At 39.6% G+C, this 25872-nt stretch overlaps 1 protein-coding gene across 1 annotated transcript in view; it reads left to right on the top strand.

Moving 5' to 3' along the window:
• Nucleotides 1–25872, top strand: part of TRPC3 (transient receptor potential cation channel subfamily C member 3) — a 612367-nt gene that overhangs the window by 12095 nt on the left and 574400 nt on the right. The window contains exon 2 of the mRNA XM_053703612.1: nt 9841–9868. Within this exon, the coding sequence (XP_053559587.1) occupies nt 9841–9868 (28 nt within the window). The remainder of the gene's footprint in view (nt 1–9840; nt 9869–25872) is intronic.

Raw genomic sequence — 25872 nt, 5'->3', positions numbered from 1 at the left:
AATATCACAACGGTGGCATATGTCAATCATCGGGGTGGGACTCACAGTCCCCAAGATATGAAAGAAGTATCTCTGATACTTGTTTGGGCGTAATCCTGCTCCTGTCTAATTTCTGCGGTTCATATCCCAGGTGTAGACAATTGGGAGGCGGATTATCTCGGCCGTCAGACTTTACATCCAGGGGAGTGGTCTCTCCATCCGGATGTGTTTTCTCAGATTGTTCAGATGTGGGGTCTTCCAGAAATAGATCTGATGGCTTCTCATCTAAACAAGAAACTTCCCAGATACCTGTCCAGGTCCAGGGATTATCAGGTGGAAGCAGTAGATGCACTGACACTTCCTTGGTGTTATCAACCTGCTTATATCTTCCAACCTCTAGTTCTTCTTCCAAGAGTGATCTCCAAGATCCTCATGGAACAATCATTTGTGTTGCTGGTGGCTCCAGCGTGGCCTCACAGGTTTTGGTATGCGGATCTTGTTCGGATGTCCAGTTGCCAACCTTGGCCACTTCCTTTAAGGCCGGACCTACTGTCTCAAGGTCTGTTTTTCCATCAGGATCTCAAATCATTAAATTTGAAGGTATGGAAATTGAACGCTTAATAATAAGTCATAGAGGTTTCTCTGACTCAGTAATTAATACTATGTTACAAGCTCATAAATCTGTCTCTAGGAGGATTTATTATCGAGTTTGGAAGACTTACATTTCATGGTGTTCTTCTCATAAATTTTCTTGGCCTTATTTTAGAATTCCTAGAATTTCACAGTTTCTACAGGATGGTTTGGATAGGGGTTTACCTGCAAGTTCCTTGAAGGGACAAATCTCTGCTCTTTCTGTTTTATTTCACAGAAAGCTTGCTAATCTTCCTGATATTCACTGTTTTGTACAGGCTTTAGTTTGTATTAAGCCTGTCATTAAATCAATTTCTCCTCCTTGGAGTCTTAATTTGGTTTTGAAGGCATTACAGGCTCCTCCTTTTGAGCCTATGCATTCTTTGGATATTAAACTACTTTCTTGGAAAGTGTTGTTCCTTTTGGCTATCTCTTCTGCTAGAAGAGTTTCTGAGCTATCTGCTCTTTCTTGTGAATCTCCTTTTCTTATTTTTTATCAGGATAAGGCGGTTTTGTGGACTTCATTTGAATTTTTACCTAAGGTTGTGAATTCTAACAACATTAGTAGAGAAATTGTTTCCCTTCCTTGTGTTCTAATCCTAAGAATCCTTTGGAAAGATCCTTACATTCTTTGGATGTGGTGAGAGCTTTGAAATATTATGTTGAAGCTACTAAGATTTCAGGAAGACTTCTAGTCTATTTGTTATATTTTCTGGTCCTAGGAAAGGTCAGAAGGCCTATGCTATTTCCTTGGCTTCTTGGTTAAAGCTTTTGATTCATCAAGCTTATTTGGAGTCGGGTAAAGCCCCGCCTCAGAAAATTACAGCTCATTCTACTAGATCAGTCTACACTTTGTGGGCTTTTAAGAATGAAGCTTCAGTTGATCAGATTTGCAAAGCAGCGACTTGGTCCTCTTTGCATACATTTTCTAAATTCTACCGTTTTGATGTATTTGCTTCTTCTGAAGCAGTTTTTGGTAGAAAAGTTCTTCAGGCAGCTGTTTCAGTTTGATTCTTCTGCTGATGTTTTAAGTTTTTCTTTTCTTCATGAGAATAACTTATATTTTGGGTTGTGGATTATTTTTCCAGCATTTGGCTGTTGTTTATTTTTATCCCTCCCTCTCTAGTGACTCTTGTGTGGAGTTCCACATCTTGGGTATTGATATCCCATGCGTCACTAGCTCATGGACTCTTGCCAATTACATGAAAGAAAACATAATTTAGGTAAGAACTTACCTGATAAATTCATTTCTTTCATATTGGCAAGAGTCCATGAGGCTCACCCTTTTTATGGTGGTTATGATTTTTTGTATGAAGCACAATTATTTCCAAATTCCTTTGTTGATGCTTTTTACTCCTTTCTTTATCACCCCACTACTTGGCTATTCATTAAAACTGAATTGTGGGTGTGGTGAGGGGTGTATTTATAGGCATTTTGAGGTTTGGGAAACTTTGCCCCTCCTAGTAGGATTGTATATCCCATAAGTCACTAGCTCGTGGACTCTTGCCAATATGAAAGAAATGAATTTATCAGGTAAGTTCTTACATAAATTATGTTTTTTTGGAGGGATGCATGAACTTGACAGGAGAGCAATTTTGACTGTGTTTAAAGGGCCATTAAACACTTGAGATTTTGATATTAAATGTTAATTATGTGCAGTAAAACATCTTTGCAATATACATTTATTATTTATTTTGCCATCATTTAAGTATGTTACAAATTCTAACAAATGGAAGAGCATATAGCAGGCTTTATAAGCCTAACCTTGTCACATAGCTGTCACTAATTGTCTCATCAGAGATTGTCAGATAAATAACTGCAAAAAATGAATATTGTACTAACATAACTATGGTTAGCCTTGTTTACTCCAGTACAAGTCCTGATTGCTTCCTTCAATTACAGCAAATTTGGCTATTGAAAAAGACTTGCAGGAAACAAGGTATGCATTCATAGATCGGGAGGGGGAAATGGGGTAAGTGTATGGGAAAGGAGAATGCCACTACAGTTAGATGTCCCAGTATTTATCTCACTATTATAGTGTGAATGCAGTAATCGGGGATAGGGTGCTGTACACTAAGTGAATATGGACAAGGATGAAGGCAAATTGCCTACTGGGAAAGTGTGTACATATAAGCACTCATCATCTAAATTAGCCTTTATAGAAAAGTGAAAGTGAAACTGTGTCAGAGATATTACTGACAGATAAGTCACAGAGGACTTAGAACAAAAATACTTTTTATTAGAAAGCATACGTTTTATTCTCGAACATAATTATTTTTCATTTGACAGTAAATATTATTTACAAACAGAAGGGACTGCGATGGGCACGAGATTCGTACCGAGCTACGCAAATCTCTTTATGGGAGACTGGGAACAGAGGTTCTTTCAGTATGCTGAGCTCGGTGCGAATCTTGTGTTGTTCAAAAGGTATATAGATGATATTATTATCATCTGGAGAGGCAGTGAGGAAACTCTAAAAGAATTGTTTTGTACAATGAATAATAATGATAGAGGCCTAACATTTACACATAAGATGAGCAGTGAGACTTTTTTAGATTTGGATATAATAGCAGAAAATGAAGGGTTAGTTAGTCACAAAAACACATTTTAAACCCACAGACTCAAATAACTATATTCATGCGTCAAGTTGTCATTATCAGAAATGGAAAGAGAATATACCAGTGGGGCAATGCCTGAGAATTCAAAAGAAATGTACAAGAATAAGTGATTTTGAGGAGCAAATGTTGTTGGAAGGATATATAAAGAATAAAGAATGCAATTGTAAGAGCAAGAAATACTGAAATAGATTGCCTGTTAGAATATAAAAGAAAGGAAACTCAAAGAGATGATCATTATGATGTGCCCTTTGTAACAGAGTACAGTGATGATCATGGTATAATAAGGAAAATTATAAAGAAACACTGGCACCTAATAAAGAATGACCCCATAATTGGAGATAAACTCCCCCCTTCCCAAAGGATGGTTTATAAGCAGACCAATAACTTTAAAACAATACTGGCGCCCAGTGAGTTTAAAAGAAAGAAAGTCAGTAAGAACAATAAAGATAAAGATCTATGGGGGAAGGATGTGAGAGGCTTCTTTCCATGTATGACGTGTAAATCCTGTAGGTATAGTGTTAAAAAGAAAAACATCCCAATCCCGGGTACAGATAAGGAATATATGATTAAGGACACTATTAGATGTAATAGTAAAGGTGTTGTATATATGTTGCAATGTTCGTGCGATTTGATTTATGTAGGGGAAACGACAAGGATACTCAGAGACAGGATACGTGAGCATCTTTGGAACGTAGAAAAAGGAAATTTAGAGACCCACCTCTATCTATATTTCAGGGAAAAACATAAAAATAATATAAAAGACCTTAAGTATTGGGGTCTTTGTAAGGTTCAAGATAACTGGAGAGGAGGGAATTATGAAAATAAACTTTTTTTAAAAAAGAAGCTGAGGTAATTTATAATTTTAATACACTCTATCCTAATGGTTTAAATTCTGAGTTGGAGATAGGACCCTTTTAACATAATATTTATTTGAGAATAGTTCATATATTTATTAATTAATTGTATATAAAACAAGTTTAAAAGAATAGAAATTATCCTAAGGCTAGAAATAAACTGAGTTTTTATAAGAATGAGTTTTTATGAGAATGAATGGTTTTATGTGAATGAATGTTTTTTAGGAAATATGATGTCTTCATATATTAATTATCATGTGTATTGGATCTATGATATTTATTATAAAATCTTTAGAGCATTGACTTTCGAGTTTCAAGTGAATATAGGTATCCAATCATGGGATTATAATGAAAGAATTGGTAAAAGGAGGAAAACGTGGATCTTTCTCCCTTTTGACATTTCCCTTCAGATTGGGGAGAGGAAGTAGAATAACTGTTTAACAAATCACCTGAGACCGTGGTGTATTTAAGTGAGCCAAAAGCATTACACAGTATCTTGAAAAAGCCCCGACTGAGGGGTGAAACGCGTAGAACTGTGCTAAGAGGATATAAGAAAGTGAAAGGTCACTGACAGACCCTGCTAAAACAAAAAAGCCGCCGATATTTCCAGGTCAGAGAAGAAATTTGGCGAGGAGGATCGCTAACTCTGCGTAAAGAGTACTAAAGTGCAGAGGAGGTCTGACTTGGAAGTGGTAAGGACGGCCATAATAAAGAGAACTATTAACTTGTGCAAGTAAAACCGGAGTGTCGGCAGCCGGGTGACGTCACACGCAGAACAACAGCGTGGAAGTCTCGGATGAAAACGGCTCATCGAAGCTGCAGAGAGGAGCAGGGGAGAACGAACGACACAAAAGTGGAAGCTCACACCCCTGAAGGTAAAGGAGAGAGGTAAGAGAGCCTCCAGGTCCGAAGTATACATTATATACAAACTTTGGGTGATTACCCCTGTGGCAAAGGGAGATTTGGATTTTACGACAGAAAGGCACATTGCTAATACCAATAAAACCCTAGATTGGGATACCGGGACAATTCAATCACCACTTGAAATTGGCCACAAGTATATATGTTTAAGACACAGTAACATTATTGAGATATTCTTGAGATATTCTTGTGCGTCCACAAATTTGTGATTCAAACAAGCTATATATGGTTTATATTTCTATATATTTATATATTATATGGAGACAGTCTAATAGTTCTGTCAATTGAATGTGTGATTTTTAGTTGAAGTGAATGTTGGGTATGTAATAGGATTGTTTGAAATTTTATCATATATATGTTTTAGGAGACACAGTGTATTAATTGAGTGGCTACCAGCTATTTTAAAGAAATAAGAATTTTGTTCTGAATTTGAATTATATGTAAATCTTAGTGAATAAATTTGTGTAACTGTTACACTCAGACATTTAAAAAAAATTTTCTAAATGTTATAAATGTATTAAAAAAACTAATAGTCAAAAAAAGGAAAATTGTCCATAGTAGATACGCTAATATAAGTTAAGCATTGTTTTAGAATTAACCCCACAGCTTTCAGCGCCATCTAAACTTAGTGTGTTTTTTCTGTAAAATACTAACTACCTTGGAAGGAGGTAGTTACCCTAGATTGGCAAGGTGGGAGTAGTTTAGCGCTTTACTTCACACTCATTGTATAAAATTATCACAGAGGACTTCCCCCGTGGAGGAACAAAAATTAAAAATCAAAACTTTATTGGTTTTATTTAAAATGGGAAAACACACATTAAAAACACAGTGGAAAAGCAAAATGTGGTTCAAACATAGAATAGGTTATAGCTAGTGTGATAAAAATTAATAGTATATACCACCCTTCTTAGTATTTGTAGATACCTGTTATATAGTATTGTGTATGGTGGGTACACCATACACAATAGGAGGGGCAGACAGCCCAACAAAATACAGGGATCCAACATCATAAATCTATCCAGTGTCCCCTTAACTAACCTAGAATTAGAGGTTTTGAGTCTAGGCCTTAATTTTGTTCCTACTCCTAAGTTTAATGTCTTTGACACCTTGATTGACATTAATACATTTATACGTGGTCTCACTCTCAAAAAGTTTTACCAACTACACCCTACTATAGAGAAAGAGTTTCATATACCAGACACAAGTGCTAGGCATGATTATCTTAACCCAGCAGAAGCTAGGGACTTTCTAAATCTCCATCTGTTGGAAGTGGAAAATACAACAGATGAAGTAGCAATAGATAGCCACACTGGCTATAAGCCAAAATCTATCTTTTATCCCACGCAGTGCAGGGGCCAAGCATTAGAGAGCTTCCAAAAACGGATGGAGGAGGATCTCTTGAAATTAGAGAGGGAAACTCTGAAGTCTCAGAATAGGGAACATGAGAATCTCACCACACAACAAAGAAAGGCACTCAAACAACTACAAGACAGGGACAACATCATCATCAAGCAGTCTGATAAGGGGGGGTCCATAGTTGTTCTGGACAAATCCTATTATATTAAGGAAGCAGAAAGGCAATTACTTGATAAAGAGGTTTATACAAGATTGCCTGGGGATCCAACACAACGCTTTGGGTCCCTCCTACTAGATCTGCTTGATGATGGAAAACACCAGGGGATCATTGACGACGAAACATTTGACTATTTAAATGTTCAGCATACGATAGTACCGATATTCCATCACCTCCCCAAAGTACATAAATCTTTGGAGGAGGTGAAAGGACGCCCGATAGTCTCGGGAATAGGATCCCTTTTTGAGAATCTATCAAATTGGCTGGAATCCTTATTACAACCCCTTGTGTATGGATTGCCATCATACTTGAGGGATACTAAACATCTCTTGAGACTGATGCAAGAACACTCTTGGAATGACAAAATGGGATGGCTAACGATTGATGTGGTTGGCCTCTATTCGGCCATTCCACATGATAAAGGGATAGTAGCCACAAGATACATGCTGGATAATTTCAGCAACTACAACACTGACCTTAAGGTATATATAGTGAGAGTGTTAGATTTTCTGTTAACTCATAACTATTTTGAGTTTTCAGGAAGCTTTTTTCTCCAACAGAGAGGGACAGCTATGGGTGCGAAATTTGCACCAGCCTATGCTAACATTTTCATGGGCTGGTGGGAATTGACGCACCTATACTCTGATCAGAACCCCTTCCTGTCATCAATCACTAGCTATAAACGCTATATTGATGACCTTCTAATTGTATGGTCTGGCACACAAGGAGATTTAGCAAACTTCTGTGAGTATATCAATGACAACACGGTGGGTTTAAGCTTTACCCACAGTTTTGATAAAGTCCAGGTACCATACTTGGATGTCATTCTGATAGGTAGGCCCTTGGAGAACAAAGTAAGCACCTCACTATATACTAAACCAATCACATCCAACACTTTCCTCCATGCTAGGAGCTGTCACCCTAGACATACAAGCTATGGGATTGCAAAAGGCCAATTTTTAAGATTAAGGCGCAATTGCTCAGAGCATGACAGCTTCTTACGAGAGAGTCACTCCCTTACCCAAAAATTTCTTGAGAGAGGGTACAATAAAAAGACTATAAATAGGGCCTTCAATGATGTTTTGCATCAAGATAGGTCTACTTTACTTAAAGAGAAACAAAAACAAAAGCCTTCTAGGAACAAACCTACTTTTGTAACCACGTACAGCTCCCAATATTACCAGGTCTGCAAAATTTTGCGGAGGAATCTTCCGATTCTGTTAGCTGATGACATCTTAAAAGATGAGATTAGGGAGGGTTGCTTTTGTGTCCCAAAGCGGAACATAACAATTGGGAACCGAGTTTCCCCCTCCTTACTCAAAAAGCAAAAACCGACAAGCAGCTGGTTATTACAAATGTGGGAACAGCACTTGCAAAGCTTGTGGCTATGTGAGTGTCAACAGGACATTCCAATCTACAGTCACACAAAAGGTATACACACATTCCTACTGTACAAACTGCCGAACGACATATATTATCTATATGATTACATGCTTGGCATGTGATAAGCAGTACGTAGGTTGTACCTCCCGAGAGGCGAGAGAGAGGATACGAGCCCATCTCAATGACATTGAGCGGGGTATCCTAACTACAGGAGCAGCCAAGCACTTCATAGAGGTGCATCACAGAGATGTCAGGAATTTTACATGGTTAATTATAGATCATATTCCAAAGAAGCCACGGGGAGGTGATAGATCAAGGGACCTCCTTAGAAAGGAGGCCTTTTGGATCTTCACACTGGGAACCAGACAACCCCTAGGTCTCAATATAGAAACAGATCTTATTAACCATTGGCAATCCTAGAGCGATTTCCCACCAATCCCAGCCTGGGATATATTAGCATTTATCAATACCTGAAAAAGATATTGTTACTGCTATATCCTATCATATATACATCCTTTTAACAAATTGGATTTATGGATATCATTACCAAGCAACTCCTGAATAGTTCCAGTGATCCATTATGATCCAATGGACATTCAGATTGAGGTCCACTGGTATTATTATACCACAGGGAGATATCAAGGACTAGGGACACCCAACATCCTATATTTTGGTGCCTTGAGTATAGTATTTTTACCACAAATAAGTTATCATAATGAAAATATCACGTATGTGAATCATTCACTAAAATAAAATAATTACTAGAAGTGCCATTATTAGGCCGTTTGATACTGTATATAATAGAAGCAGAATTAATCAAGTATTACCATATATAACTTTGTTTATATGGCGTAAATCTTAAGATTAAGTTCCTTTTCAGTATCCAGCAATAGGCATTTGACACTTAGTACATACAATAGTACATGAGTGCCCATGGGATGTGCAAGCAATTATTGCACATCTCATGAGCACATATGTGGGCTATATGCCACTCAAATGAGATTGGCTATTAGATAACTAGCTTAAGCAGGATCAATACCAAAAACTACTAAATACAAACGTTTAGTGCTCTATAGCTCTGAACTTAATCTATACTCGCACCAATCTAATTACAAATGTATCATTACATGGGTCTCCCCAAAGATGTAGTTATTTGACATGCTGTGTACTGCTCAACAACACCATTGTTGTTGTTTTTTCCTCTCTGTAGTTTTTAATTAATTAACTAATTAATTAATCTATTACTTTTTTTTCTCCTTTGGAGGAGACATTATTAAGTTTCTAACTACTCTTAAGGAGATATTACTAAGAGTGGATATGAATGCAGCACATAACACATCTAATAGCTTGCTTTCAAGTTAACCATACATTTCCCTATACTTCCCCCATTCAAATGTACACACCTGTTACATGATTAGGGCTACATTACAACCAATAACAAGTTAGGTTAGCCTATTTAAAGCTGCATGTTAGTAGTGGGCATTATGCAGTCTATGAATAAGGCTCTATAGGAGCTGAAACGCGTAAGACATAGCCCACTATCTGTGCACCTAACAGCCCTTATCCATCTGGCCATGTTACCTCCTATGCCTGCAAGTTACTATTTTACAAGCTAACTCTTCATAGTTACCTGCAGAGCCGCTGTGTGCAAGCTTTTACATGTTATTTTCTTCAATAAAGGAACCTGTTTTGAGAAATCTGTCCGGACACCTGTGTGTTTTTCTATATATATATATATATATATATATATATATATATATATATACAGGGAGTGCAGAATTATTAGGCAAATGAGTATTTTGACCACATCATCCTCTTTATGCATGTTGTCTTACTCCAAGCTGTATAGGCTCGAAAGCCTACTACCAATTTAGCATATTAGGTGATGTGCATCTCTGTAATGAGAAGGGGTGTGGTCTAATGACATCAACACCCTATATCAGGTGTGCATAATTATTAGGCAACTTCCTTTCCTTTGGCAAAATGGGTCAAAAGAAGGACTTGACAGGCTCAGAAAAGTCAAAAATAGTGAGATATCTTGCAGAGGGATGTAGCACTCTTAAAATTGCAAAGCTTCTGAAGCGTGATCATCGAACAATCAAGCGTTTCATTCAAAATAGTCAACAGGGTCGCAAGAAGCGTGTGGAAAAACCAAGGCGCAAAATAACTGCCCATGAACTGAGAAAAGTCAAGCGTGCAGCTGCCAAGATGCCACTTGCCACCAGTTTGGCCATATTTCAGAGCTGCAACATCACTGGAGTGCCCCAAAGCACAAGGTGTGCAATACTCAGAGACATGGCCAAGGTAAGAAAGGCTGAAAGACGACCACCACTGAACAAGACACACAAGCTGAAATGTCAAGACTGGGCCAAGAAATATCTCAAGACTGATTTTTCTAAGGTTTTATGGACTGATGAAATGAGAGTGAGTCTTGATGGGCCAGATGGATGGGCCCGTGGCTGGATTGGTAAAGGGCAGAGAGCTCCAGTCCGACTCAGACGCCAGCAAGGTGGAGGTGGAGTACTGGTTTGGGCTGGTATCATCAAAGATGAGCTTGTGGGGCCTTTTCGGGTTGAGGATGGAGTCAAGCTCAACTCCCAGTCCTACTGCCAGTTTCTGGAAGACACCTTCTTCAAGCAGTGGTACAGGAAGAAGTCTGCATCCTTCAAGAAAAACATGATTTTTATGCAGGACAATGCTCCATCACACGCGTCCAAGTACTCCACAGCGTGGCTGGCAAGAAAGGGTATAAAAGAAGAAAATCTAATGACATGGCCTCCTTGTTCACCTGATCTGAACCCCATTGAGAACCTGTGGTCCATCATCAAATGTGAGATTTACAAGGAGGGAAAACAGTACACCTCTCTGAACAGTGTCTGGGAGGCTGTGGTTGCTGCTGCACGCAATGTTGATGGTGAACAGATCAAAACACTGACAGAATCCATGGATGGCAGGCTTTTGAGTGCCCTTGCAAAGAAAGGTGGCTATATTGGTCACTGATTTGTTTTTGTTTTGTTTTTGAATGTCAGAAATGTATATTTGTGAATGTTGAGATGTTATATTGGTTTCACTGGTAAAAATAAATAATTGAAATGGGTATATATTTGTTTTTTGTTAAGTTGCCTAATAATTATGCACAGTAATAGTCACCTGCACACACAGATATCCCCCTAAAATAGCTAAAACTAAAAACAAACTAAAAACTACTTCCAAAAATATTCAGCTTTGATATTAATGAGTTTTTTGGGTTCATTGAGAACATGGTTGTTGTTCAATAATAAAATTAATCCTCAAAAATACAACTTGCCTAATAATTCTGCACTCCCTGTATATATATATATGTCGCTCAGACAGGGGGGATATACGTAACTGAGGCAAATATTTGAAACTTGAGACTGTGATCGAGAGGTGTGCAATATATTTAGTCTCTAAAAATATACATAACCTTTGTAATGTTAAATGCATGCCCCACAGTATATTGTCTGCAGTAAATTGTATTAGTTCTAAGTTAGAGTCATACTTAGGCGCTGATAGTAGCTGAGTAACTAAGGCTAAAGTTTAGACTGGAGAGCGTAGTTGAGGATATATACAATATATTTAATCTCCAGAAATATGTATAGCGCTTTTAGAGTAGGATATATGCCCCGCAGTATATTGCCTGCAGTCAATTTTCTTAGCTCTTAGTTAGAGTTTGGCTTAGGGGCTCATATATTTAAACCATATATTTGACTCAATGTTCAAAGGTGTGACTATATGGTATAGAGACGCTAAACCTTAAAATAGTCCTGTGTGTCTGGGATCGCAACACAGTGGTTAAAGATTGCAACTAATTCTGCAACAAAGTAACATTAACTACCTTGCAGCAATGTAAATGAGCTGTGGTATAACATATATAGTGGTGATCCACGTTATCACAGTTAACTATTTTATTTTACATTTCTAGATATTAATCCAATGCGTTAGCTTGTGTTTTGAGCACTTTTTTATACACTGGTATAGTAGCAAAGATACTAGCTTACTGTTTGAAACTCAATTAGCATAGGTCATTATAGACTCACACAAATATCGTTATAGTCAACGTTAAGGTAAAATAAAAGGGCAAGTGTCTATAATGTAATATCAAACATGATACTACCAACAGTTAATCATGCCTTTAACATAGGTCGTAATAGACTCTCTTCTGTATCATTAGAGCCGGAGTTAAGGAAAAATAAATAAAAGGGCAAGTCACTATAATGTAATATCCAGTATGGTACTAACAAAAGTTGGTCATACCTTAATTGGTTAGTGACCGTTATTAGATCCTGTAACGCTATATTGAGTGCATTGAAATGTGACTAAGGTAAAGTACCTCTTAGAACTATTAGGAGATTAGATAGCTTAGTCTGGTAGTGGAGCCAGGATTCAGTTATGCTTTGCTATGCCTGAGATCTAAATACAAATAGCTATAATGTAATATCAAAGAGATATTACCAACAGTATTACCTATTAAGGTTATAGTTAACTGGTTAAGTAGTAATTATTAGCCATCTTGCGTATTAATAATAAAGAAAAGTATCTAAGTATTGTTTATAGTCCGTTAACTTAAACCACTTTTCTGCTGCTTTAAATCACGCTGCAGTTTGATTACAGTAGGACTAGAGCGAATAGCGTTCCTACCAACCGGTAGATAAATATATAAACTAGTACTTCAATATTGTGCCTCAAACCCACTAAGACGTACACAAATGGTATACTATTTTAAACCAACATTATCCACTACAATTAAAAAAAAAAAAAAAAAGAGGATCCCAAAAAATCCTCTGACGGACTACCTAACATGTTTCGCACAAGAAAAGTGCTTTTTCAAAGGCCAAAGATACACATGAGGTTGACCAGGGCATCACTGTGAGTTGAGATCATGCTTGAAATTTATTAAGCATTGCTACATATATATTACCTTCAGATTCACTGGTGGGTGTTCCAGCCATTGACATCTGTAGTTGCAGGGGGTCCCAATATGTAAAATTTGGCACATTAAACAAGAACCTCTTGCAAAGCAGAAATAAAAACGTATAACCACAACTTTAGAAACACAATTGCAACAGGGTTTATGTTAGTGTTTTTAACTGTATACTATGCTTGTCTGTTTTGTAATAAGGAAAAAAGTCTCACTAAATAGAACAAAAGGTGCCTCTGAGACCTCCGAGGTATGAGAAAGGGGCTCGCCATAGGGTGTTCTGGCGCTGTGATGGGATTTCTCACCTAAACCAACACTAGTCATGCATAATTCTTAAAGGGATACTAAACCCACATTTTTTATTTCATGATTCATATAGAGCATGCAATTTTAAGCAACTAATTTACTCCTATTCTCACTTTTTCTTCGTTCTCTTGCAGTTGTTATTTAAAAAAGGAGTAATGTAGGCTTAAGAGCCTGCCCATTTTTGGGTCAGCACCTGGGTAGCGCTTGCTGATTGGTGACTAAATGTAGCCACCAATAAGCAAGCGCTATCCAGGGTGCTGAACCAAAAATGGACGGGCTCTTACGCTTACATTCCTGCTTTTTCAAATTGAGATAGCAAGAGAACAAAGAAAATTTGACAATAGGAGTAAATTAAAAAGTTGCTTAAAATTGCATGCTCTATCTGAATCATGAAAGAAAAAAATGTGGGTTTAGAATCCCTTTAAGAAGTTTATTGCTCTTGTTTCTTGAGGTGCCGACATGTCTCGCTACTGTAATGCTGACAATGTTGTCTCAATTTAAAGTTTTGTTTTTGGTTATGTTAGTGAGGACTGCTTTATAGAGGGAGGTTTTTTTCTTCTCATTTTTGTTTGTTCTGCAATGTTTTCAAGGCATATTCCTGATGCTGGTATCCTTCACAGTAGAGCTAGCTCTGTGCTCCATAAGATGAACAGTTACAAGATACATAAATAAAAAGAGAGAAGTGCTCAACCTGGGAACGAACAGTAGCATAATAGCTTGTTCTATGGCTAGTTACCACCCAAGAAGCAGCCTCTTTTTGCTCAACATGTGCCTTTCACAGAGAAGAACTTTCCTGAAGCATATCAGTCTGATCTGACTTCACAGTACAGTCCAGCCCCGAAATACCAGGCAATCCCGCTCTGAACGAGAGAAACAGCAAAACCCCAGACGTATGTTTCGGCCTATTGTGGGCCTCGTCAGTGAGGTGCAGCCATATACCTCTAGGCACACTGAGCAACGGGTTCACGTCTGGATTCCCGCATCACACTTAGGGAGACTTCCCTAAGTGTCATCATTTGCATAAATAAAAAGAGAGAAGCGCTCAACCTGGGAACGAACAATAGCATAATAGCTTGTGCTATGGCTAGTTATCACCCAAGAAGCAGCCTCTTTTTGCTCAAAATTTGCCTTTCACAGAGAAGAACTTTCCTGAAGCATATCAGTCTGATCCTGACTTCACAGTATAGTCCAGCCCCGAAATACCAGGCAATCCTTCTCTGAATGAGAGAAACAGCAAAACCCTAGACGTATGTTTCGGCTGCACCTCACTGACGAGGCCCACAATAGGCCGAAACGTACGTCTGGGGTTTTGCTGTTTCTCTCGTTCAGAGAGGGATTGCCTGGTATTTCGGGGCTGGACTGTACTGTTAAGTCAGGATCAGACTGATATGCTTCAGGAAAGTTCTTCTCTGTGAAAGACATATGTTGAGCAAAAAGAGGCTGCTTCTTGGTTGGTAACTAGCCATAGAACAAACTATTATGCTTTTGTTCGTTCCCAGGTTGAGCGCTTCTCTCTCTTTTTTTATGCAAATTATGACATTTGGGGAAGTCTCACTAAGTGTGATGCAGGAATCCAGACGTGGACCTGTTGCTCAGTGTGCCTAGAGGGATATGGCTGCACCTCACTTACGAGGCCCACAATAGGCCGAAACGTACGTCTCGGGTTTTGCTGTTTTTCTCGTTCAGAGGGATTGCCTGATATTTCGGGGCTGGACTGTACTGTTAAGTCAGGATCAGACTGATATGCTTCAGGAAAGTTCTTCTATATGAAAGGCACATGTTGAGCAAAAAGAGGCTGCTTCTTGGTTGGTAACTAGCCATAGAACAAGCTATTATGCTTTTGTTCGTTCCCAGGTTGAGCGCTTCTCTCTCTTTTTATTTATGCAAATTATGACATTTGGGGAAGTCTCCCTAAGTGTGATGTGGGAATCCAGACGTGGACCCGTTGCTCAGTGTGCCTAGAGGGATATGGCTGCACCTCACTGACGAGGTCACCAATAGGCCAAAACGTACGTCTGGGGTTTTGCTGTTTCTCTCGTGCAGAGAGGGATTGCCTGGTATTTCAGGGCTGGACTGTATTGTTAAGTCAGGATCAGACTGATATGCTTCAGGAAAGTTCTTCTCTGTTAAAGGCACATGTTGAGCAAAAAGAGGCTGCTTCTTACCTATGTGAAGTTGGCACCACATGTTTGGAAAAACTGAATTAAAATATACCATTCGTTTGTGCTGATTTGTGCCGAAAAAACAAACGTTTTTGCTGGTTTGGGTTAGGAGATATTGTGCATTATTTTTTTATGAAACCCCGCCCACTTTGCACCCCATGTTATGCAATTTTAAAAACAAATATACCATTTGTTTGTGCTGCGTTTGTGCAGATTTGTGCCGCAAAAATGAACGTTTGTGCCGGTTTGGTTTCGGAGATATAGCGCATTATATTTTCTGAAAAACCGCCCACTTTGCACCCCATGTTATGCAATTTTAAAAACAAATATACCACTTGTTTGTGCTGCAAAAATGAACGTTTGTGCCGGTTTGGTTTCTGAGAAATAACTCATTATTTTTTATGAAACCCCGCCCACTTTGCACCCCATGTTATTCAATTTTAAAAACAAATATACCATTTGTTTGTGCTGCGTTTGTGCTGATTTGTGCCGCAAAAACGAACGTTTGTGCCGGTTTGGTTTAGGAGATATTGCGCATTATTTTTTTATGAATCCCTGCCCACTTTGCACCCCATGTTATTCAATTTTAAAAACAAATATACCATTTGTTTGTGCTGTGTTTGTGCTGATTTGTGCCGCAAAAACGAACGTTTGTGCCGATTTGGTTTAGGAGATATTGCGCATTATTTATTTTTTTAATCCCGTCCACTTTGCACCCCATGTTATGCAATTTTAAAAACAAATATACCATTTGTTTGTGCTTATTTGTGCTGCAAAAACAAACTTTGGTACCAGTTTGGTTTCGGAGATATTACTCATTATATTTGCTGAAACACCGTCCACTTTGCACCCCATGTTGTGCAATTTTAAAAACAAATATACCATTTGTTTGTGCTGCGTTTGTGCAGATTTGTGCCGCAAAAATGAACGTTTGTGCCGGTTTGGTTTCGGAGATATAGCGCATTATTTTTTATGAAACCCCGCCCATTTTGCACCCCATGTTATTCAATTTTAAAAACAAATATACCATTTGTTTGTGCTGTGTTTGTGCTGATTTGTGCCGCAAAAATGAACGTTTGTGCCGGTTTAGTTTCGGAGATATTAAGCATTATAATTGGTGAAACTCCGCCCACTTTGCACCCCATGTTATGCAATTTTAAAAACAAATATAGCATTTGTTTGTGCTGCATTTGTGCTGATTTGTGCTGCAAAAACAATTGTTTGTGCCGGTTCGGTTTCTGAGATAATGGACATTCAAGATTATGTAAACTCAAGCACCGCCCACTTTGCACCCATGTTATTACATTTAAAAAACAAAAATCCCATTTGATTGTGCTGATTTGTGCCACAAAAAGAAACGTTTGTGTCGATTTGGTTTCTAAGATACTGCATATTATATGTTATCAATCGTCACTGACTTTACACTTTATGTTATTAAATGTTACATACAACTATATTCATTTGTTCACCGTTTGTGCCGAATTGATGGATATTGCACATAATATTTTAGTTAATCTGTTTAGTTTTGCCTACTGAGATATTACACATATGTTAGGACATGTATCCTCAGCCTGGAACCAGTAATTAATTGTAAATAAAAATACACTATTGTGCTAGATAGAGACAATTTGTGGATGTTTTTTTTAAGGGAAATATAGAACACCAGTGATTAAAGGGACATTATACACTCATTTTTTCTTTGCATAAATGTTTTGTAGTTGATCTATTTATATAGCCCATAAAGTTGTTGTTTTGTTTTGTTTTTTTAAAAAAAACAATTTATGCTTACCTGATAAAATTATTCTCTTGTAGTGTGTTCAGTCCACGGGTCATTCATTACTTATGGGATATATTCTCCTTCCCAACAGGAAGTTGCAAGAGGATCACCCAAGCAGAGCTGCTATATAGCTCCTCCCCTCACATGTCATATCCAGTCATTCGACCGAAACAAGACGAGAAAGGAGAAACTAAAAGGTGCAGTGGTGACTGGAGTTATAATTTAAAATTTAGAACCTGCCTAAAAAGACAGGGCGGGCCGTGGAGCTGAACACACTACAAGAGAAATAAATTTATCAGGTAAGCATAAATTATGTTTTCTCTTGTTAAGTGTGTTCAGTCCCACGGGTCATCCATTACTTATGGGATACCAATACCAAAGCTAAAGTACAACGGATGATGGGACGGGACAAGGCAGGAACATTAAAACAGAAGGAACCACTGCCTGTAGAACCTTTCTCCCAAAACCAGCCTCCGAAGAAGCGAAGTGTGTCAAATTTGTAAAATTTGGAAAAAGTATGAAGTGAAGACCAAGTTGCAGCCTTGCAAATCTGTTCAAACAGAGCCTCATTCTTAAAGGCCCAGGTGGAAGCCACAGCTCTGGTGGAATGAGCTGTAATTCTTTCAGGGAGGCTGCTGTCCAGCAGTCTCATAGGCTAAAGCGTTATTATGCTACGAAGCCAAAAAGAGAGAGAGGTAGCCGAAGCCTTTTGACCTCTCCTCTGTCCAGAGTAAACGACAAACAGAGAAGAAGTTTGTCTAAAATCTTTAGTTGCCTGTAAGTAGAACTTCAGAGCACGGACCACGTCTAGATTATGCAAAAGACGTTCCTTCTTTGAAGAAGGATTAGGACATAATGATGGAACAACAATCTCTTGATTGATATTCCTGTTAGAAACAACCTTAGGTAAAAACCCAGGTTTAGTACGCAGGAACTACCTTGTATGAATGAAAGATCAGATAAGGAGAATCACAATGTAAGGCAGATAACTCAGAGACTCTTCGAGCCGAGGGAAGGATAGCCATCAAAAACAAGAACTTTCCAAGATAAAAGCTTAATATCAATGGAATGAAGGGGTTCAAACGGAACACCCCTGAAGAACTTTAAGAACCAAGTTAAGCTCCACGGAGGAGCTACAGCTTTTAAACACAGCTTAATTCTAGCCAAAGCCTGACAAAAAGGCCTGGACGTCTGGATTCTCTGCCAGACGCTTTGTGTAAAAGAATAGACAGAGCAGAAATCTGTCCCTTTTAGCGAACTAGCGGATAAACCCTTTTCTAAACCCTCTTGTAGAAAAGCCAATATCCTAGGAATCCTAACCTTACTCCATGAGTAACTCTTGGATTCGCACCAATATAAATATTTACGCCATATCTTATGGTAAATTTTTCTGGTCACAGGTTTCCGAGCCTGTATTATGTATCAATAACCGAATCCGAAAACCCACGCTTTGATAGAATCAAGCGTTCAATTTCCAGGCAGTCAGCCTCAGAGGAAATTAGGTTTGGATGGTTGAAAAGGACCCTGAATTAGAAGGTCCTGCTCAGAGGAAGAGACCATGGTGGACAGGACGACATGTCCACTAGGTCTGCATACAAGGTCCTGCGTGGCCACGCAGGTCGCTATCAGAATTACCGATGCACCTCTCCTGTTTGATCCTGGCAAATCAGTCCAAGGTAGCAAACGGAAATTGGTGGAAACACATAAGCTATGTTGAAAACCCAAGGGGCTGCTAATGCATCTACCAGCAGCGCTCCCGGTGTCCCTGGACCTGGATCCGTAACAAGGAAGCTTCGCGTTCTGGCGGAGATGCCATGAGATACAGATCCGGTTTGCCCCAACGACGAATCAGTTGAGCAAATACCTCCGGGGTGAAGTTCCCACTCTCCCGGATGAAAAGTCTGGCGACTTAGGAAATCCGCCCTCCCAGTTCTCTACGCCTGGGATGTGAATCGCTGACAGGTGGCAAGAGTGAGACTCTGCCCAGCGAATTATCTTCGAGACTTCCAACATCGCTAGGGAACTCCTGGTTCCCCCTTGATGATTGATGTAAGCCACAGTCGTGATATTGTCCGACTGAAATCTGATGAACCTCAGTTTTGCTAACTGAGGCCTGAAGCCAGAAGAGCATTGAGTATTGCTCTTAATTCTAGAATGTTTATTGGAGGAGTTTCTCCTCCTGAGTCCACGATCCCTGAGCCTTCAGGGAATTCCAGACTGCCTCCCAGCCTAGAAGGCTGGCATCCGTTGTTACAATTGTCCAATCTGGCTATGCGAAAGGTAATTCCTTTGGAACAGATGAACCTGTTGACAACCACCAGAGAAGCGAATCTCTGGTCTCCTGGTCCAGATTTAGCAAAGGGGGACAGATCTGAGTAATCCCCGTTCCATTGACTGAGCATGCATAGTTGCAGCGGTCTGAGATCAGGCGCGCAAATGGCACTATGTCCATTGCCGCGAACCATTAAGCCGATTACCTCCATGCACTGAGCTACTGATGGGCTTGGAACTGGAATGAAGGACACGGCAAGCATTGAGAATCTTGATAACCTGGACTCCGTCAGGTAAATCTTCATCTCTACAGAATCTATAAGAGTCCCTAGAAAAGGAACCCGTGTGAGTGGTAACAGAGAACTGCTTTTCCACGTCTTCCACCCATGCGAACCTCAGAAATGCTAGAACTATCTCTGTATGAGACTTTGCATTCTGAAAACTTGACGCTTGTATCAGAATGTCGTCTAGGTACGGAGCCAACCGCTATGCCTCGTGGTCTTAGTACCGCCAGAAGTGAGCCCAGAACCTTCGTAAAAATTCTCAGGGGCCGTGGCTAACCCGAAGGGAAGAGCCACAAACTGGTAATGCCTGTCTAGAAAAGGCAAACCTTAGGTACCGATAATGATCTTTGTGAATCGGTATGTGAAGGTAAGCTTCCTTTAAGTCCACTGTGGTCATATATTGACCCTCTTGGATCATGGGTAGGATGGTTCGAATGGTTTCCATCTTGAACGATGGTACCCTTAGGAATTTGTTTAAGATCTTAACGTCCAAGATTGGTCTGAAGGTTCCCTCTTTTTTGGGAACCACGAAATAGATTTGAGTAAAATCCTTGTCCCTGTTCCGATCGACGGAACTGAGTGGATCACTCCCCATGATTAAGAGGTCTTGTACACATTGTAGAAATGCCTCTCTCTTTACTAGGTTTGTCGATAACCTCGAAAGATGGAACCTCCCTTGTGGAGGAGAGGTTTTGAAATCCAGAAGGTATCCCTGAGATATAATCTTTCAACGTCCAGGGATCCTGCACATCTCTTGCCCAAGCCTGGGCGAAGAGAGAAAGTCTGCCCCCCACTAAATCCAGTCTTCTGGATAGGGGGCCCTGACTTCATGCTGTCTTAGGGGCGGAGTAGGCTTTCTGGCCTGCTTGCCCTTGTTCCATGACTGGTTGCCTTTCCAACCCTGTCTGTAACGAGCAGTAGTTCCTTCCTGTTTTGGAGCGGAGGAAGTCTGATGCTGCTCCTGCCTTGAAGTTACGAGAAGGCACAGAAAATTAGACTGTTTGGCCTTTGGTTTGGCCCTGTCCTGAGGAAGGGCGTGGCCCTTACCTCCCGTATATGTCAGCACATAATTTCCTTCAAGCCGGGCCCGAATAAGGTCTGCCCTTTGAAAGGTATGTTAAGTAGCTTAGACTTGGAAGTTACATCCGCTGACCAGGATTTAAGCCAGAGCGCTCTGCGCGCCTGTATGGCGAATCCGGAATTTTTAGCCGTAAGTTTGGTTAGATGTACTACGGCATCTGAAACAAACGCATTAGCTTGCTTAAGGGTTCTAACTTTGCACAAAGCCTCATCCAATGGAGCTGTGCGAATCGCCTCTTCCAGAGACTCAAACCAGAATGCCGCTGCAGCCGTGACAGGCGCAATGCATGCAAGAGGCTGCAATATAAAACCCTGTTGAACAAACATTTTCTTAAGATAACCCTCTAATTTTTTATCCATTGGATCTGAGAAAGCACAGCTATCCTCCACCGGGATAGTGGTACGCTTGGCTAAAGTAGAAACTGCTCCCTCCACCTTAGGGACCGTCTGCCATAAGTCTCGTGTGGTGGCGTCTATAGGAAACATTTTTCTAAATATCGGGGGAGGGGAAAAAGGCACACCGGGTCTATCCCACTCCTTACTAATAATTTCTGTAAGTCTTTTTGGTATAGGAAAGACGTCAGTACACACCGGTACCGCATAGTATCTATCCAACCTACACATTTTCTCTGGAATTGCCACCGTGTCGCAATCATTCAGAGCCGCTAATACCTCCCCTAGTAACACACGGAGGTTCTCAAGCTTAAATTTAAAATTTGAAATTTCTAAATCCGGTCTCCTCAGATCAGAACCGTCACCGACAGAATGAAGCTCACCGTCTTCATGTTCTGCAAATTGTGACGCAGTATCAGACATGGCTCTTGTGTCATCAGCGCGCTCTGTCCTTAACCCAGAGCTATCGCGCTTGCCCCTTAATTCGGGTTTTTTTTTTTTATTTTTTTTTTTTTTTTTTTTTTTTTTTTTTTTTTTTTTTTTTTTTTTTTTTTTTTTTTTTAGGGCATTATATAATACTTCTTTCATAACATTAGCCATATCATGTAAAGTGATTTGTAAGGGCCTAGATGTACTTGGCGTCTCAATCCTACGCATCTCCCGAGCGGGAGACGCAGTTACTGACACGTGAGGAGAGTTAGGCGGCATAACTTCCCCCTCGTTGTCTGGTGATAGTTTCTCTATCGGTACAGATTGACTTTTATTCAAAGCAATATCAATACAATTGGTACACATCGTTCTATGGGCCTCCACATTGGCTTTTGAACATGATGAACAAACAGTTTCCTCTGAATCAGACATGTTTCAACAGACTTAGCAATGAAACTAGCAAGCTTGGAAATCACTTTCAATAAGTTTACAAGCAATATAAAAAAACGCTGCAGCGCTTCAAAATACAGATATAATTAAGCAATTCTTAACAAGAAGTGTATTATTAGCAGAGGATTGCACCCATTAGCAAAAGGATGATTAACCCTTCAATACCCAACAACGGATAAAACGGATATCAATTAAGATTTAACCGCTTTAACTGTCAAGCACACTGTCACAGATCTGCTGTGACTGATTACCTCCTCAAAAATGAATTTTTGCAGACCCCTGAGCTCTCTAGAGACGTCCTGGATCAGGGAGGAAGAAAGCAGGAAGACTGTGCTAGAATTTTAACTGTGCAACAAGGCGCTTAAAACAAGGTCCCTCCCACTCCTATTAACAACAGTGGGAGCCCTGATATAACGGTTTCCATGCAGAAAATCTATGTAAGCCATGTGGAAAAAAAATCATGCCCAAAAGAGATTTATCACCAAAGTTCCTCACAAAAACGAATAACATGCCAGTAAAACGTTTTATTAAAAAACAACATTTTCCAATGTCATGCAAAGTTATCACTAAGCCTGCATACCAGTCGCTACCACTGCAGATAAGGCTTAAGTATTATTTCAGTTTTAACAGTATTTTCTCAGTCAAATTCTAGTCCTAGAAAATAACTCGACTGCGCATACACTTATCAGCCTGATACCAGTTGCCATTACTGCATTTTAAGGCTGTACTTACATCATACGGTAACAGCAGTATTTTCTTAGTCAATTCCATTCCCAGAAAATAATGTACTGCACCATACCTCATTTGCGGAGGACCCCGCATGCTATTCCAAGTTTCTGAAGTTACCCCACTCCTCAGAATGTCCGAGAACAGCCAGTGGATCTTAGTTACGCCTGCTAAGATCATAGAAAAAAAAAACGCAGGCAGTTTCTTCATCCAAATACTGCCTGAGATAGAAAAACAGCACACTCCGGTGCCATTTAAAATAACAAACTTTTGATTGAAGAATAGTTAAGTAAAAACTCCAGCTCCTCTCGCGACCTCCTTCTTTGTTGAGGGTTGCAAGAGAATGACTGGATATGACATGTGAGGGGAGGAGCTATATAGCAGCTCTGCTTGGGTGATCCTCTTGCAACTTCCTGTTGGGAAGGAGAATATATCCCATAAGTAATGGATGACCCGTGGACTGAAACACACTTAACAAGAGAAATGATAGTTTTTGCTTATTCTTAAATAACATGCTCTGATTTTGAGACTCCTAACCAAGCCTCCTAACTCCAGCTTGCTTCTGTTTGTGTAAGGGTCTTTTTCATATGCAAAGGAAGGGGGAGTGTCTGATATTTCCCACTTGCAATGGTGTTCCAGAACCTTTTATAACAGAGCCTTAAACTGGAAGCTTCTAAGTAAGTTTTTAAATGGTTTTTATACCGTATATTTATATCAGTATCTGTGCATTTTATTCTTTATTAATAGTGTCTATTACATGCAGTTATATGAAATTGGTGTATACTGTCCCTTTAAACACCGTAAGAGGGTTAATATTGCACCAGAGAGGTTAATGTGGCATTTACAGGGCCAGATTTGTAATGAGCAGAGTGGGCATGTGCCTACAGGCGCCCCCTCCATAGAGGGGAGAGCCGTGCCCCGAGCCTAATTGCTGGTGTTCTGTCAACTAATTCGACAGAACACCGGCAACAACAAGGAGGGGTTGTGCTCTATATAGAACACTATTCAGAGCGCACCTCCTTCTTTTCCATGACCGGCGGGCTTCCGTGGGGCAGAGAGGGACCTCTGTGTAGGCTGCCCATTAAAAAGCCTGTCCAGCACAGGCAGGCGTTTCATTGTTCAGCCTACACCGGGGTCCTTCCTGCCACCACGGAAGCCGCCGGTAACAGAAAACAAGGGGGATGCGCTCTGTATAGTGCGCTCTGTGCCTATGGGCGCCAAATGTAAATCCGGCCCTGGGCATTAAGGGATTGACATGGTAACATACTGGTTTATATGGCATTCATGGGGTTATTGAAGAGTAATAGATGGGAAGGGGCCCAAACCATAGCTTAAGTAATTTAACTGCAAAATGAATAAGTAGAAACCCACTACTTAATTGAAAAAGAAAATTTTCAATTAAATTGCAGTAAATCCCTCTTCAACCCCATTAGGTCTAATAAACCTCCTTTAGCCAATTTAACCTCTTTGTTGCCATATTAATCGCCTGTAATGTCATGTTAACCACAGACAGCCCAATATTAACTTGCTTAGAGTTAACACTCGCTTAAAAGCACTCAAGCAAGTTTTATTATATGTCACTTCTTTTTTTAGTCGCTTTTTTTTTTTTTAACATTTAGGGGGGCATTACATCCCTGGCGATGGGGAAAAAAATTGTCTCACTAGTTTTCTATGCAGTGTAACTAGACTGTTGCGCTGAGCAGCTACACTACTGCGCTGCATAGAAAACTGAAACAGGTTTTTTTTTCCAGTTTTTTTCCCATATGTTTTTAAATATTTTTTTTCTGGTGTGGAAGTCACATCTGTTCTTTTGTATACCCCCAAAGTTTTATAATTCTATTTTGTACTTACAAACATAATACTTTTGAATCAAAAGAGTATAATGTAACACATAATGCACAATATCTCCGAAATCAAACCGGAACAAATGTTCATTTTTGCAGCACAAATCAGCACAAACAAATGGTATATTTGTTTTTAAAATTGCATAACATGGGGTGCAATGTGGGTGAGGTTTCATGAAAAATAATGCGCTATATCTCCGAAACCAAATTGGCACAAACCTTTGTTTTTGTAGCACAAATCAGCAGAAATGCAGCACAAGCAAATGTATATTTGTTTTTAAATTGCATAACTTGGGGTGCAAAGTGGGGTGGGGTTTAATAAAAAATAATGCGCTATATCTCCGAAACCAAACCGGCACAAACGTTCGTTTTTTGGCGGCACAAATCAAGCACAAACGTAGCACAAAACAAATGATATATTTATTTTTAAAATTGCATAAACATGGGGTGCAAAGTGGGTGGGCGGGTTTCATTAAAAAAGAATGTGCTATAGCTCCGAAATCATATTGGCACAAACGTTCATTTTTGCAGCACAAATCAGCACAAACAAATGGTATATTTTTTTTTTAAATTGCATAACATGGGGTGCAAAGTGGCAGCAGTTTCATGAAAAATAAGGGCTATATCTCCGAAACCAAATCGGCACAAACGTTTGTTTTTGCAGCACAAACGCAGCACAAACAAATGGTATATTTGTTTTTAAAATTGCATAAAACATAGGGTGCAAAGTGGGCGGGTTTTCATTAAAAAATAATGCGCTATATCTCCAAAACCAACCAGCACAAACGTTCGTTTTTGCGGCACAAATCAGCACAAACGCAGCACAAACAAATGAATATCTTGTTTTTAAAATTGCATAACATGGGGTGCAAAGTGGGCGGGGGGGTTACATAAAAAAATAATGCGCTATATCTCGGAAACCAAACCGGCACAAACGTTCGTTTTTGCGGAACAAATCAGCACAAACGCAGCACAACAAATGGTATATTAAAATTGCATAACATAGGGTGCAAAGTGGGCAGAGATTCAGGAAATATAATGCACTATATCTCCGAAACCAAAATGGCACAAACCTTTCGTTTTTTGCGGCACAAATCAGCACAAACAATGGTATTTTGTTTTTAAAAATTGCATAACATCGGGGTGCAAAGTGGGCGGGGTTTAAAAAAAAATAATGCGCAATATCTCCTAAACCAAACTGGCACAAACATTCATTTTTGCGGCACAAATCAGCACAAACGCAGCACAAACGA

Source organism: Bombina bombina, chromosome 2, assembly GCF_027579735.1.
Source record: "Bombina bombina isolate aBomBom1 chromosome 2, aBomBom1.pri, whole genome shotgun sequence".
NCBI lineage: Eukaryota > Metazoa > Chordata > Amphibia > Anura > Bombinatoridae > Bombina > Bombina bombina.
This window is presented reverse-complemented; position numbering and strand designations above follow the sequence as displayed.